Source organism: Sturnira hondurensis, unplaced genomic scaffold (genome assembly GCF_014824575.4).
Source record: "Sturnira hondurensis isolate 20B ecotype Veracruz unplaced genomic scaffold, ASM1482457v3 Scaffold0008916, whole genome shotgun sequence".
Taxonomy (NCBI): Eukaryota; Metazoa; Chordata; class Mammalia; order Chiroptera; family Phyllostomidae; genus Sturnira; species Sturnira hondurensis.
Window position 1 is genome coordinate 2,930,308 of NW_028081547.1, and position 16,653 is coordinate 2,946,960.

At 47.6% G+C, this 16,653-nt stretch overlaps 1 protein-coding gene across 1 annotated transcript; it reads right to left on the reverse strand.

Moving 5' to 3' along the window:
* Positions 1-1,230: 1,230 nt before the first annotated feature.
* On the reverse strand, positions 1,231-16,405 carry PLAC9 (placenta associated 9). The gene is made up of 4 exons (XM_037056389.1): positions 16,115-16,405; positions 4,196-4,293; positions 2,533-2,656; positions 1,231-2,014 (listed from the first exon to the last, which is right to left on the reverse strand). Exons 1-4 carry the CDS (start codon positions 16,176-16,178, stop codon positions 2,004-2,006), a joined length of 297 nt encoding a protein of 98 aa, XP_036912284.1. The 5' UTR covers positions 16,179-16,405; the 3' UTR covers positions 1,231-2,003.
* Between the last annotated feature and the right edge of the window lie 248 nt (positions 16,406-16,653).

The window sequence follows — 16,653 nt, forward strand, 5'->3', positions numbered from 1 at the left end:
ATAAAAGTCGCATGTCCACAACACATAAAGAACTCTAACAACAAAGGGCAACCCTATATTAAAAATGAGCAAAGGACTTGAATAGCCATTTTTCCAAAAAAACCCCAAAACATACAAATATCCAACAAATACGTGAAAAGATGCTTAGCATCACTAGTCGTTAGGTAAATGCAACTTCCATCCACAATGATACGCCAGTGGACACCTAATATTGCCGCGGTCCGGCCGCAGCAGGGTCCAGGGGTCCCTTGAGGTGAGGATAGGCGTCAGCGATGGGTAACAGGCAACTACACAGCTCAAAGGCAGGTGAAGCACTGTTCCGTTTATTGGAAGTACAAGCAGGTTTTTTATATTTTCATTTCTGGTAATGATTAACATTTACAGGTGCATAGTATAATCAGTTAAACAGAAAAAATGAATATAAAGGTAATTAGGAAAAATACAAAAGTTCCCATAGTTTCAATTATATTAAACAAGTTACTTTGACCATAGATATATCCCTATTCAAGGTAAAGGAGGGGCTGTTATTCTAACAACTTTAGACATTCAGGGGCTATTTCATTAGAGGGGATTTGCCCCGGGACTTACTTAAGGGGGCTGCCTTGGGTATTCCAGGCCCCCTACCAGCTGATATCATCATATCCTACAGCTGCTTCATCAGGTCAGGGAAGGAGGTGTTATTCTGGGGAAAGGCCAAGGTGATATTGTTCTCAGCCTGACTTAGTTGCTGTTCAGCTCTGAGAATGGTCAGCATTTCTAGGAGATTCCAAATTACCAGAAAAGTAGAGGTTAGAACACCAAGAGACAGCAAGATTAAGATCAACACCACATATCCATTCGTGCCACGTCCACCTGGCCGGAACACGCTTCTTTGAAGTCGTCCTCCCCATGCTTGGACTTTGTCAGACAGCATGGTTGGCGCTGGGACTGGACATGGCATAATATGATGGCTATAATCAAGACATGGTGAGCATGTGGCAGAATGAAACCCTTATATAAACATTGCTGGTGGGAAGGTAAAATGGTACAGCTGCTGTGCAAATAAAAAAAATTGGTCATTCTTCAAAAATGTGAAGAGTTACTATTTGAATCAGCAATCCTATCCCTCGTTATAGACCCAAGAGAAATGAAAGTATGTGTCCACACAAAAGGGAATGAAGTACTGGTACATGCTACAGCACTGATGAACCTTGAAAACATGCTAAGGGAAAAAAGACACAAAAGGCCACATGTTGTAGCATTCTGTTTATATGGAATGTCCAGCACAGGCAAGCCCATGGAGATGAATTATCAGTGGGTTCAAGGGGTGGTGAGAGGGGAAATGGGAAGGGCCGCTCACTAGGCACAGGGTTCCCCTTGGGCTGGTCCAGGTGCTCTGGAATCAGAGCGGTGATGAGGGTGCAATACGGGGAAGCCACTGCATTCGTACAGTTTAAAATGGGTAAAAGTTTGAATTTTGCGTTATGTAAATTTTACCTCAATAAAAAATTTGTTTTAACTTTAATGAGCACACAAATCCCCTGGGAGGGAGCTCATTCACATATAAATTCTGATTTAGGAGGTTTGGGTGGGTGGGGCCCCAAATTCTGCATTTCTGACAAACTCCTAGGTGAGGCCGCTGCTGCTCATCTGTGGCCATACTCTGAGCAGCAAGGCTACGTGGAGGGCACGCCCACTGCATCATCCTACGATTCTGGGCTTCAAGTGCCTCACCTCTGTGGACCACGCCTGCCCTGTACACAGAGAAGGGTGGCTGAAGCACAGAGGGGATAGGAGTTCCCAGGTCTGAGCCTTCAGGGGGATGTGGGCCTCAGGGCATGGGAGTAGATGGGAAAGGGGCCGTGGCTATAAGGGTCAATCTGTTAGCAGACACAGATCAATGGAGTAGCTTTTATTTTGTACAAATCTGAGGAAGAAAGGCTGGATGCAAGGCTCCGTTCTCAAAGGAGAGCTGTCGGATGGGTGTATTACTTCCAGCTGCTGGGCAACACCACCTCCAGTGCTCAGAAATGATCTGAAAGAAAGGGAGAGGCTCGGAGAGAGGGGATGCTGAAGGCACCCTGCCCTCCCCTCCCCTTCCCTGGGGAATTCCTGTGCCAGGGAACACAAAACTCAGGGAGGAAGCAGGGTAGCAAACTCTCCACTGCCTGGTCAGAGGCATGCTAGTCTTTCCTGAAAGGCTAGCACACAGATGGGGTGGCACACAGGTGGTCCTTGGAAGGGACGTGAAAGGAACCAATGAGCTTGGAGGCAGCTGCTCTGTGTCAGGGTGGTGGTGCTGAGAGTGGACCTTGGGAGAACCGGGCGCTCCTTCAGGTGCCCTGAATGATGCTGGGCTGCAGCCACCCACGGATAGGGATGGAGGCAGGGGCCAAGAACACTTGGGGTGACCTGGGGAAAACGCCTTCCCACTTTTGCTCCATGGAGGCGCTGGAGCCCTGGCTTGTCCAGGCTATACCAATACACCCACCCCCAGTCTGCTTGCCCAGCCTAAGAGGCTGTCATCTCTGCCACCTGAGTCACTACACTCACCATCTCCCAGGAGGTCAGGGGTTGGGCTGAAGGGTCCCTGGGGCAGGTTCCAGGCCAGCTCCTCCAGCTGGCTCAGCAGGCCTTTCACTTCTGCCTCCAGGTGCTCCACTGTCTTCTCTACCTTCTAGAGCAAAAAGAGATGAGAACAGTGTGAGAGGAGCCAAGGACAAGAGTGATACCAAGTCCTGCTTCATCAGGAGCACCTGGTGGTCCAGTGGGGAGAGAGCTGGGTGCCAGGTGACCTGGGTTCTTCCGGGTCATCTTCTGCCCTTGCCTGGCTCCCATTCCCCAGATGACAAAATCTTTTGGGGCTCTGTCTCTATGGCTGCTCCTGGCTCTGGCACTCTGGTTTTTCTCAGTCACAGGTGTGGAGTGACTAGGGATCCTTCTCTGTTTTTGTACTCATAAGTAGGAGTGCACATTCCTTTTGTCGCTCCGCCTCCTGGTGGCAACTCTGCCAAATGACAGGTTTGGGATTTTGAAATTTATTTAGCGTTTTTTTTCCATGAATGAACCCCATTAGCAGCCTAGTGAAACTTACAGACCCCTTCTTAGAAAAATGATTTAACTGAAAAAATAAAACATAGGATTTCTAAGGACACCAACTGCATATTAAAATTAAATTTTTGATTTAAAATTAAATTTTTGATATAAAACTTGTTTTTTTTTAACTTTTACTTACTGATTTTTAGAGGGAGAGAGGAAAAGAGTGAGAGAAAGATAGCAATTTGTTGTTCCACTTACTGATGCATTCATTGGTTGATTTCTGTATGCGGCCTGACTGGGGATTGAGCCCACAATCTTGGCACATCAATCAGGATGGCACTCCTGTCAACTTAGCTACCCAGTCAGGGCTAAAATTTATGTTTTTATTAACTCACTAAACAACATGATCTACCACAAGGTCTAACAACTACTTCAATTTTGACATATTAGTTAGAATAAATTATGTGTTGGATACATTGAGATATCTGCAACAACTGTAAGGAGATGAAGTTATCTGATTTCTGTGATGACAGAAATCACAGTACTGTCAATACTCCTATGGCTCTGGCTGGTGTAGCTCAGTGGATTGAGCACTGGCCTGTGAAGCAAAGGGTCGCCGGTTTGATTCCCAGTCAGGGCACATGCCTGGGTTGGGGGCCAGGTCCCCAGTAGGGGACACATGAGAGGCAACCACACATTGATGTTTCTCTACCACTCTTTCTCCTTTTTTCCCCCTCTCTCTAAAAATAAATAAATAAATAAGATATTTTTAAAAATAATCCTATAGTTTGTTGTATTTATAAAAAAATGGGAATGCTAAGGTTTTTGAAATAAAGTGTAATTTCCCCCCGCACATGTTTGTTAACCCAGGTTACAAACTACGGCCGTATAACAAAATGCAATGACTGAATTTCCACTTTTCCCACTAGCAATTATGTAGAAATTTCTGGCTGGGTGTCAGCAAGGCCCTAGGGGCGGCAGGGCCCTCTGGGGGCTGGTCAGCCTGACAGCCCAGGCAGGGGAGGGAAATGTTTAGTCTGGCAGCCCAAGTGGCCACGCAGCAGGATTGGCCTGGATCTCGCTAATATTCCAGAACAAGATTGGCCTGAACCCTTTAAAGCCTCTAGCCTGGCAGGGGGACCCAAAGATGCACGTCCTCCCAGGTCACCCTTGTCACCTCCTCTATGACGTCTAAACGGCGGTGGACAGCCATCTGTGTGTCACACCCTGTGCTTCGAGCTGGGTCTTCTTGGGAGGTGATGAAAGGCTCAGCAGCTGTGGGAAGACAAGTCTTGTAACTGTGGGGGACTTTATTTTCTTCGTTAACACTTGAGATTCCTGTAAAACACTGGGCTCAAGTGAGGTGGGGCCTGAAAACAGTCACAGAGAAAAGCAAAGGCAGGCTCAGTGGGGGTCAGCGAGCAAGTGCAGGGCTGCCCCAATTGCTCATTTGTCTCTGTGGTTCCTATGAGCTCAACCGTCCAGGGGGGCTTCCTCACGGAGGTGCTGCCTGAGCTGGTTAAGAAAGGGAGGGAAGTCTCCACCAGGGAGAATGGCATGTGCAAAGACAGAGAAGCGTGAATGAGCAGGGCTCATGTACCAACCCTGGGGAGTTCAGAGTGGCTGGGAAGTACAGGGTGCATGGGAGATGAGACTGGAGAAGTGGATAATAAAAACCAAGCCAGAGGCCCCAATAACCAATTGTGATGCTTGTTATGGGGTTTAACAGAAAGGTCACATAGTCATATACGAATTTTTAAAATACAGAGACTGGATTGGGGGACTTTGTCTTCGAAGGCAGGAAGTTACTGCAGTAATCAGGGTAAAAGATGAAAAAAAGTAGGCAGCAGCAATAGGAACAAAGAGGAAGAAAATGAGTGAAGATTTTAAGAGTAGCATTAACCGGTGACTGGTTAATAATAGCTGACACTTGATGAGTCCTTACTATGTACCACAAAGTGTGCTAAACAAATGTATTAATCAAATTCTACAATAGTGAATTATTATCCTTAATTTACACATAAGGAAATTGATACACAGAGGGGTGACATGATATGTCCAATGTCACACAGCTAGTACGTGGGAGATCTGAGGTTCAACCTGTTCAACCCTTGATTCATCATTTTTCTCCCCAATGCTGGTTCCTCCTTGGTTCTTCTTGGCACTACCAATCTTCACATCAGAAATCTTAGACCCCGGTTCTGAGGTAAGGTTTCAGAGTCAGTGGCTCTGAGATGCCCATGGGTCATGAGAGTCAGCTGGAACTTTGAAGAATGCTGACAGAAAGAAGGATACTGTTCCAGAAACTAAGAGAAGCAAAGAGCTTCCCAGAGGATGAAGCGGTCAGCGTGATCTACAGCAGCCCAGAGGTCTAGCAAGCTAAGGATGAAAAAACAGAGTAACAGGAAAGCCACTAGTAAATCCACCCCAGCACTTTAAGTGGACTGGTGGAGGCAAAGCAAAGTTTAGGTTGCAGTGGGATGACAGGGAAGGAGGGGGACTTCCAGCCAAGATGGAGGTGTAGGTAGACATACTGTGCCTTCTCGCACAACCAAAATAAGGACAACAAAATTTTAGAAACAAAAAAACAACCAGTACTGACAGAAAACTGAGCTGTATGGAAGTCCAACAACCAAGGAGTTAAAGTAGACACATTCATCCAGACCGGTAGGAGGGGTGGAGTCAGGGAGGCCAGATGGAGAGAGCTTGCAGCAGGGCAGCTGGTGGACCAGCGTGCAAGTCAGAAGCTGGCCCCAGGCATGAGGCGGCAGTGGGAGGACCCAGCAAGGTGGTGGATTATGAAGGGGCTTGGCACGCAAGGTGGCTGGCCGACCACAGTCATACACTTGCGTGTAGATAAACCAGGTGAAACTGGGGAGCAAGACAGACCTCACAATCCAGGGTTCCAGAGCCCAGAAATAAAGCCTCAAAACACCAACTGAAAACACCTGTGGGGGTTGAGGTGCTGGGAGAGACTCCCAGCCTCATAGGAGAGTTCGTTGGAGAGACCCACAGGGTCCTAGAAGCCTACCCACTCGGGAATCAGCACCAGAAGGTCCCACTTTACTTGGGGGAAGCAGCAGAAGTGACTGAAATCTGGCAGAGAGCAGAGCAAGAGCCATTGCTCCCTTTCGGATCTCTCCCCAACATACAGCATCACAACATAGTGACTGGGCGACCTGCCCTGGTGAACACCTAAAGCTCTGCCCCTCACTACATAACAGGTGTGTCAATACCAAAAAATGGCCCAAATGAAAGAACACATCAAAACTTCAGAAAAAATACAATTAAGCCATGAAGAGATAGCCAACCTATCAGATGCACAGTTCAAAATACTGGTGATTGGGATGCTCAAAGAATCAGTTGAATTTAGTAGCAAATTAGATGAAAAAATGAAGGCTATGCTAAGTGAAATAAAGGAAAATGTACAGGGAACCAATAGTGATGGGAAGGAAACTGGACTCAATCAATGGAGTGGACCAGAAGGAAGAAGGAAACAACCAAACAGAAAAGAAGGAAGAAACAAGAGTACAAAACAATGAGGAGAGGCTTAGGAACCTCCAGGACATCTTTAAACATTCCAACATCCAAATTATAGGGGTACCAGAAGGGGAAGAGGAACAGCAATAAGTGGAAAACTTATTGGAACAAATAATAAAGGAGAACTTCCCCAAACTGACAAAGGAAATAGACTTCCAGGAAATCCAGGATGCTCAGAGAGTCCCAAACAAATTGGACCCAAGGAGGAACACACCAAGCGACACCATAATTACATTAGCCAAGATTAAAATGAAGGAAACAATCCTAGAAGCAGCAAGTGATAAGAAGACAGTCACCTACAAAGGAGTTCCCATCAGACTGTCAGCTGATTTCTCAAAAGAGACTTTGCAGGCAAGAAGGGGCTGGAAAGAAGTATTCCAAGTCATGATAGGCAAGGACCCACATCCAAGATTGCTCTATCCAGCAAAGTTTTCATTTAGAATGAAGGGCAGATAAAGTGCTTCTCAGATAAGGTCAAATTAAAGAAGTTCATCATCATGGAGCCCTTATTATATGAAATGTTAAAGGGACTTATCTAAGGAAAAGAAGATAAAAAATATGAACAGTGAAAGGACAGCAAACTCACAGTTATTAACAACCACACCTAAAACAAAAGCAAACCAAGAGGACAGGTAGATCAGGAGTAGAACCACAGAAATGGAGATCACATGGACGGTTAGCAACAGGGAAGTGGGAGGAGGAGAAGGGGGGAGAAGGTACAAAGAATAAGTAGCAGAGATGATGGGTAGGAAATAGACGGGGAGGGCATGAATAGTATGGGAAATGTAGAAGCTAAAGAACTTGTGACACATGGACATAAACTAAAAGTGGGGAATGTGGGTGGCAGGGGGTGTGCAGGGAAGAGGGGAATAAAGGAGGGGGGAATGGGAATACTGTAATGGCATAATCAATAAAATATACTTTAAAAAGAAAGAAATAAAAGAAAGGGAAGGAGGAATCAGAAGGTAGAAATCTGGATCCCGGAAAATGTTTCCATGAAGCTTGGCTGTGAAGAAAAGGAGAGCAGAACACAGGGTCTAGAGAAAGTTTATTGTTTCTTCCAATTTTCTACTACACTGAAGAAACACAGCCATGCTTGTAGCCCGAGGGACAAGAGAAAGAGAAGATAACTGAAGGAATGCATTTGAGAGGCCATTAATCCAGACAGGGGTGGTGGCAGTAGGGATAACACATGGAGGAAGAGAGAAGGAATGCAGCAAACATGGCTTAAAAATTTTACCTCTAAAGGGCCAAAAGTTGAATGAATTCCCACCCGATGGCCTCTACTCATTCTGTAAAGTAACAGGAGATTCATTTTGCTGAAAAGTCATGTAGGGTGAGGAAAGAGGAGAGATGGTTGTTGAATTTTCAGGAGTTCTGTGAGTGGGCTGTTAAATCCAGTTACTAAAATAGAAGCCATGTTGAGAGCATTGACACCAGTGGGCGAGGCGGGGCGGGGGGGGAGGCTGGAACAAAGAGAGGGCTTTCAAAGGGGTGAGGAGAGCGAGGAGGCAGTGCAGGAGGACTGCAGTATGACCTGGCATCAGTGAGGAACTTCGGAAGCACCAGTCCTCCCCAGTGCGGTGCAGAGCAGCAAAGATGAATGGCTAATGGAGCTGAACCCTGGAAGTCTGTGGGATGAGTGTGGTGGAGAGCAAGAGAACAAAGGAATTGAGGGGTTGAGAGAATGAGCTCTGGAGTCTTGCTTGATAAGGAAGAAAAGAGGCCAATAAGGAGACCACTGGGAGAAATAGAGGGGCTGAAAGGACTGGAGATCTTGATGCGATGACAAGAAAACCAAATGGAACAGGTGGTGAGGTGTACTCCAATTTTAGCTTTTAAAGGTGGAGTAGCATCACAGTGACAATGTCAGGGTTGTGGCTCTGGATATGGATATCTGAAATAGGGAGTTAACAGTTACTACACATAGTCTCTGTAGGTGCAAACCTTCTGGACTTCTAAGGTGTTGATGGGTTGTCCAAAGAGACATTTAAAGTTACCCAAAAGCTTGGCAGGTCTTGAGGTAAGAATGGAGATGTTAAGCTTTTGCTGGTGATGAATGTGTCACTCTGAGAGGTTGAGTGACTTGCCCAAGGTCACACCGTCAGCAAACAACAAGATCTCAAGCACCCTGGCCTTCTCCTGACCCCTCCTCAGCAAGCTTGGCCTTCTGATCTCTGCTGGAATCACAAGGTTCTCTGGTTCCAACTCTATCTAGATCCTAGTTCTTGCATTCAGGGGCGAGAACCATGAGCAAAGACAAAATTTCCTTCCACTCTGAGCATCTTTTGTGAAGAACAATTTGTTTTCCACCCTTCACTTCATTATTTCCCTCTACTGAACTTACAAAAGCCTCTTTAAAAGACAATGGTCTTCTTGTTGACTTTGGGTAGAGAGGGGGATGTTATAATGGCTCTTTGGTTACTTTTTTTTAAGGGAGTGTTTTAGAGATCTATAACAAAATATTTACAGATGAAATTCTATGATGTCTTGAATTTATTTCAAAACAATCTAGGCCTGGGAGTGGGAGGAGGCATAAGTGGGGGTACAGAGCAAACAGGATTGGCCAAGACTAGCAACTACTGAAACTGGGTGATGGGGACAGGAGAGTCCACTGTACTCTTCTCTCTACTGTTGTGCGTATGTATGGTTTAAAATTTTCCATAAGAAAAGCCAGTTGTCTGTTGCGTTGTTGCAAAAAACGAGGCCATTGTGGGCTGCATGCACTGATGGAAAATGTTCAGGGCAGGGGAGGGGTGGCAGGGAAACCCCGCCTAAAGGGCCATGCTCCATTCTGGGCCACATGTCCTAAGCAGGTGTAGTGGTGGCCAGGATGAAGGCACTCCAAGTTTTGACTCATTTATCTCCGTGGAAAGAACTGGGGTGCTCAGCCTGAAGAGGAAAGGCTTCGAGGGGGTGGGAAGAGCAGTTCTCAGCCACAGTGAGGGCTGTCGGGGAAGAGGTGGCTACCCCATTGTGGGTCTGTGTCCACACTCACCCTGTGCAGATCTGCCCAGTGCCTTTGGCCAAATTTTTCCCGAGCCTTGTCTGCCCTCCCCCAGACCCTCCCCCCAGCTGAGGCCAAGAGGAAGCACTGTGGCTCTGTCAGCCAAGTAGGGATCAGCCAGCTTTGTAACTGATGAACAACACGAATATGCCCCTCCCACTGGCCTAAAATGTACTGCTCTTTACGTGTCTGTGGTGAGGTCTAACTTGGCTCCAAAACCCCTCCGGGGAAAAGGCTGGACTGATGTTGTTCTCTACATTGCACAGCACTAATCTCTCACATCTGGATAGGACTTCACCCTGAGCTCCGCCGCCCAACTGTCCATGAGCTCATCCAAGCCTCCTGACCGGTTCACAGAGAAAGCTGGGGCGGGCAGAGCCAGGTCCAGGGCCCTACTCCGCAGCACAGCTCCCTCACCCATGTGGGTCTCCATGGCATCGACCTCAACATATGATGGCAGAAAATACACTGGACACCCATGTTCTCAGCCAAGCTCAGCCATGAATTGGTGTGAGCCTGTGGGAAACTTTCTCCTCTTGCCTCAGCCTCTGCAGCTTCCTCTGTAAAGGGGGTAGGAAGGCCCAAAGCACTGTATCCCAGATATAGCTCATCTGAGATGCTGCCAGGTCTTTCAGAGCCTGCTGAGAGGCCTCAAAAATTAGCTACAGACACGACCAGTGTGGCTCAGTGGGTTGGACATGGTCCTGCAGACCAAAAGGTCACAGGTTTAACTCCCAGTCAGGGCACATGCCTGGGTTGTGGTCAAGGGGTGTACAAGTGGCAACCAATAGATATTTCTCTCTCACATCAATATTTCTCTTTGTTCCTTCCTCCTTTGCCCTCTCTCTAAAAATAAAACCTTAAAGAAGTTAGCTACAAGGACAGTACTGGGATGCATCAAGGACAAGTTGCTTCCTGGATAGAACCTCCAGTAAGGCAAGATGTGGGTGCCTTCTATTTTTTTTGGAACTTGTACATACACATGCACGCACATACCTTGGAGCCGTGGCTTCCTCCTCAGTAGAAAGGGGCTGAGGATAATGCCTGCTTAATGGGGCTTTTATTTATTTATTTTAAATATTTTATTTATTTATTTTTAGAGCAAAGGGGAAGGTGGGGAGAGAAATATCAATGTGTGGTTGCCTCTTGTGCACCCCCTGCTGGGGAACCTGGCCTACAACCCAGGCACATGCCCCAGCTGGGGCCTGAACCTGCGACCCTTTGGTTTGCAGGCTGGTGCTTGATCCACTGAACCACACCAGCCAGGGATTCATGGGACTTTTAGAAAGCTTCACCAGGAGGAGTGGGGAAGCCTGAAGGATTACCATGCTCCACCCTCAGGAGCCAAGGCTGTGATTCTCATCTTCCCTTCCTTCCTCAGCTCCCTCCTTCCCTCCCTCCCTGACCTTCCTCAGCTCCCTATTGGGAAATGGACGTTTTTTGGATGCTGGTTGTTTTCCCTGGACTGGCTCCTGCTCAGAGCCTTTGTGCAACCTGGACAGTGGCCAGGGGTAGAATGTCATGAGCTGGTGAAAACAGGCTGCCAGTAGAGGCCAGAAGCCCAGGGGGAGGCACTGGGCTAACTTCCCTAGTTAAGGAGACATGGCCACTCACAAGCAGAGGAGACCTTTTTTCTTTGGGACTCAAACACTACAAAAGCACCCACAACTCAAACGATTTCTGCCGTGCCAGGTGACGACAGGCACTTTCTCAGTGGTGCTGCTGACAGGTGCTGCTGTGCCTCCTGAGTCATCAAAGATGCACTGCATGACCAGCAACTGTTGTCACCGGGGGGTTCATTATATTTGACCACATTTAATCTAACAGAATAACAAATTTTACCACATTTCATATTTGTATTAAACTTTGTGATTCATTCAAAACCATCAGTGGTTTATTACTATTTTTTTAAAGCAAAAGAACATTATTTTCAAACAATTATGTGAAGAACTCCAACCCATGGAACTGCTCTGGCTGAAACAGCAGAGGGATCCTCAGACCCCCAAAGAGCTCAGACTCTAAGGAGCATTTTAGTTTAGTTTAGTTTAGTTTAGGGAGAGACACATCCTGCTCCCTTGGTCTCTGGTCCTTTTCCGGATGTGGATTTGAGCCTTGCTGATCACTCAGAGAGCACAGCAATGTCATTCCAATACCTTCAGTATCTGGGTAAGTTAATATTTTGCTTAGGATATAAGTTAGGCTGCTGTAACAAACAGCCCCTCAATTACACACTTGTGTATTTCTTTCTCATATATTAGTTCAGAAGCAGACTGGCTGGTGGTCAAGGTTGGCAGGCTGCTCCCTGAGACCATACAGAAACCAAGGTTCCTTCTATCTTGGAATACTGTGCTTTTTAATCCACTGGGTTATAATGTACTAGAACATTCCGAAACCCCCATAATGTGGAGAAAGTCTGAGAAACCATCGTGATATAACCTCTCTCCACATGCTGTGAGGAGAACGCAAGGCTGGGAGTTGGGGACACAGTGACACTGTCACCGCTTACTGACTGTGCTCTTTGCCTCACACTAGCTTCCTCATCTGTGAGGGATCTGCCCTGCTCTGCCTACTTTGCAGGGTTGCTGCGTTGATCACAGGAGATCCTGTACTTGAAGATGCTTTGGAACTGCCAAGGGATGTACAAATGCAATGCAGGGCATTTACCAGGTGAGCTGAAGACTGAGCAGGTCAATGAAAGTGCCCCACTGCTCCCTCTTCCACATGGGGTCAGTGCTCTTGGCTACATCACTCCAATCGGCTCTCCTCAAGGTGGGGGTGGGGACATCTGCTGTAGAACTAAATCCATGCAGGAGTCCAAGGGATGCTGGGAGGGGTTTCTCCAATCAGCACAACAAGGGCTTGGTGCTAACTCAGCTCTCTACGCTCTTTTAAGCCAATCCTACTTGTTGGAGCCTTAGTTTCTTCACCCTTAGAATGGGCATAACTATACTCTACATTCAAAGCCACTCTTGGTATGTGATCACTTACTGTGTGCCAAGCTTTTTGTTGACAGTTTAAATACATTACTTAGTTATTCTATCTGTAAGCTCATTACTCATATCTTTTATTTTTACAAATTAGAAAACCAACAATCAAAGACATTGACGCCCCAGAATACACAGCTAGTAGGCAACAGGATTTGAAACTGACCTTCCCGACACTGTCTATACTGTGCCCTGGCAGTGGTGTGACCTTGTGTAAGTTCCTCCCACTTGAAGCCTCAGCTGCCTCTTCTAAAAAATGAGGGGTTGGACAGGTGTGCAGCAAATGGGACCTGTACACCTGACACCTCTGCAGCGGTCTTGAGGCCCCACAAGAGCCAGAATGTGTGCCTTTGACCGAACTGTCTTTGAGTGCTTTGCTCCCCACAACATATATTTTTGTAAGAAGAAAAACTGTGATCCTCACCACAGCCCTTCAGGATCTTCCTCTTTCTCCTATAGAAGCAGGATCCTGAGGGAAGTCAGGGACCTGGAGTGGTCGGTGATGAACAGTGTGAGCTTCCCCAGTGGGCCCAGAGGCATGGTGGGTGCAGGGCGTTACACTGGTTAAAAGGACCAGGCTCTAGGATTCCAGGTCCCTCTGATAGCAAAACAGGAAAGAAACACAGCCAAAGCCTGAACCTAAGAAAAAACTCTCTACAAGTGACACAAAACAGTTTGCCTCACTCAATACACAAAGGGCTTTTACAGAACAATATGAAAAAGAAAAGTCAAAAACAATTTACAAGAAGTAGTAGGAACGACCAATATGCATTTGAAGAAAAAGTTCAATCTTGGTAGTGATTAAATAAATGCAAATCAAGGCAATAAAGACCATCTTAGAGTATTCTTGCAGAAAAAATTCTAACTGGGATTAGAGCAAGCTTCTAAATCTAACTACTAGTTTATAGACAATACAGGGGCAAAAAGAACGTTTAAATACTTGGGTACAAACAGCCACAACCTAAATGTGGAAAACAATAGGACAACCAGTTTCTTTAACAAATACATTTTAAAAAAAGAGCAGGAGAAGGGAGCTTGCTTACATATTTAAAGAAACCTAACAGGCACACCAACCACAAGCAACCTATGCATCTTGTTTGCATTAAAGAAAGCAAATGTCACAGCCTGACCCGATTTGGGGCAGGGGCCCAGGCCAAGTATCTGGTGACGTGAAGGGACTCTGGTCTGCTTTTAGGTTGTAGTGATGGCATCGCAGATATGTTTATTAAAAGATTACTTATCTTTCAGAGATACATCAGAAAATTTTTAGGATGAAAATATAGAAAGTCTATAATTTCCTTCAAAATAATTTACAGGCATACCTCAATTTATTGCACCTTGCTGATACTGCATTTTTAAAACAAATTGAAGGCAAGATCCTCCACCAGCAAAACAGGTTATGACACAATGAAGATTCAGATAATGGTTAGAATTTATTTTTATCAACAAAGTACTCTTAAATTATTGTTTTTCTAGACATAACTATTGCTCACTTGACAGGTTGTGGCATAGTGTAAATAATTTGACTCATTTTATTGCGGTAGTTGCTTTGTTGTGGGTCTGGAACTGAGCTGACAATAATGCTGAGGTCTGCCTTTATATCCAGAAGGTTTCATAAATGAAAGTTAAGAAGAACAATGGTACATTGTGTGAAGTTGGAAAGGTTATACACAAAAATGTGTGAACTCAATGTGAAATTACATTAACACATTTATACTTTCCTCCTTTTTCTTAATCTGTAGCAATGAGCATGCATAATCAGAAAGAAAATAAAAATGATTTTTAAATTAAAGATTATACACACACACACACACACACACACACACACCAGTTGTGGCTACAGGGGACACAGAAAGTCAGCCACTTGTGGGCAGGCTGCCAGCTCCTCTCCCAGGGGAAACCCAGACTCTGTGTCCTCAGCTCCAGGGGGTGGGGACTGCAGGGGGAGGGGATGGGTAGAGAAAAAGAAGGTCCTGCACTGTGCCCAGCCACTCCTCCCACAGCCTGTGAGGTCCCCTTAAGAGGTGAAGAAATCGAGGCTCAGAGGGATCAACTGGGGCTGTCTGAGGGGAGGAGAGAAGGATCCAATGTGTTGACATTTGGGTGCTTCCTGTTTCATCTAATCCAGGCAGAGGGCTGGGTGTGTGTGTGTGGGCGGGATTGGGTATCATTCTTCCCAATACACAGAGGAGGAAACAGCCTCCGAGAGGTGAAGTAACTTTCCCAAGGTCACTCAGCCAGGGCTGCCCCAGTCAGGATTGGCTTGGATTCTTTCCCTGGTGCTTACTCTCACAGGTCACTGTGCCCCAAGGTGCACTGTGGTTGAGGCCTGCCATTCAAACTAACACTGGGGACTTTGCCTAGGTGAGTCAACATCCACCCACTCCAGGATGATGGAGAAACAGCCTGGCCTCAGGGGAAAGGGCCTGACTAAGCCTGGAGGCTTAGTGAGGGCTCTGCCTTGGCACCACCATGAGACCTGAGCTTTCCCCTCACCTGGACAACCGGGATGAGCACCAGCTGCCTCTTGTTGAGGCCTCCGTGAGACATTGACTATGTGGGAACATGGCTTGTAAACTGCAACATACAGTACAGTATGCAGAGTCTTGGTGGGGATGAGGGGCAAGGAATGAGCATCTGTGTGTATAGAAAACAAATATACTTGCAGGCACCTGACCTGAGGCACCTGACCTGTGAAGGGGCAGCACTTAAGACTGCCTTCGGGGGATGGTACAGGGGACAGTGCAAGGTGGAGAGCCCAGCCAGCAGAGCACCCAGAGGGCTTCTCCCTCCTGCACCCCATCCTCCTCCCCTCAAGGCAGCTCAGGCTCTCAGAGACCTTGCTGGTAGCCTGGAGACTGGTCTCCTCAACCCACCTGACAAATGAAACAGGGACCTTTCTCCTTTCTTCTGGGCCTGCCTGCCTGTCCCTGACTGGTTGTGCTGGGCCAGGCCTGGGTCACCTGCCTCTTGAAGCTCAGTTTCCAAGGCCCAGTAAGACCAGGCTTGGAAGCCTCTGGACCCTCTGGAGAGAGCTGGGGAGGGGTCAAGGGCTGCCCCTCATGCAGACTTGACCTCCCACCGTGTTATCCTTGTCTCCTCTCTCTCCTTGGGTCGTAGGGTTTCTCAACAATCTCTCTTCCTTTTTGGTCTCTCACACCTTTCTCTTTTCCTCTGCATTCTCTTCCCGCCCCCATTTCTCTTATCACGTTAATTCCTCTATTTCTTTCCCTCTTGTTCCTTTTGCCTCTCAAACTCCTTTTTCCTTCTATCCCAGTTCATAGCTCATAGTTCACACCCATCTCCTTCTCTCCAAAGTCTGTCTCAGCCTCTATCTTTCTCTCTGTATTCTTGCTTCTGTTCTCTCTCTATTGGCTCAGTCTCCTGCCTTTATTTCTTTGCCTTTTCCTATCTTTCTCTCTCTTATCTCTCACCATCTTCCTCTCTCCATCTCTCTGCGTCCGGCTCTCCCTTTCCAGGTCTCTCCCTCCTCCATTGCTTTCGCTCTTCTCTACCTCTCCGTGCGCGTCTTTCCGGAGCCCCCGCCCGTCCGGGCCCCACTCACCGACGTCCGCGCCCGGGGTGCTGAGCAGAGTGATCCCGGCCAGCGCGCACAGCAGGGTCCGCATCGTGCCTTCTGCCCACCGCAGCCCTCCCCGGGATCGCGCCGGGATTGCGCCGGCCCGCCCGGGAGGAAATGCTCTCAGTCCCAGCCAAAATTCCTGGGCGGCTCCGGGCTTTCTGGCTCAAGCGAACCCGCCCCCTTCAGAGGCCCCTCCGCACCCCGCGGGCCCCGCTGAGCCCAGAGACCCCACAGGCGGAGGGCGGACGCGCCAGCCTTGGTGCCTGCTGGGCAAGGGGCCGCCCTGGAGTCCCCCGCGCCTCCTGGGGGCCGGGCAGAGGAAAGGGAGGAGGACGAGGGGGTAAGGGTAAGGGAGTGGGCTCCTGGCGACCGCTCCTGGGCCCGGGCATTCCTTATGAGCCCATTTTACAGACCGGCTGGCCAACTGAAGCTTGGAGAGCAGTGCCGCCTTCCTCGGTGTGACCCACAGCTATGGCACAGAATCTAAGCCCCTGACTGCACAGAGTGTGGAAGCTCGTCTC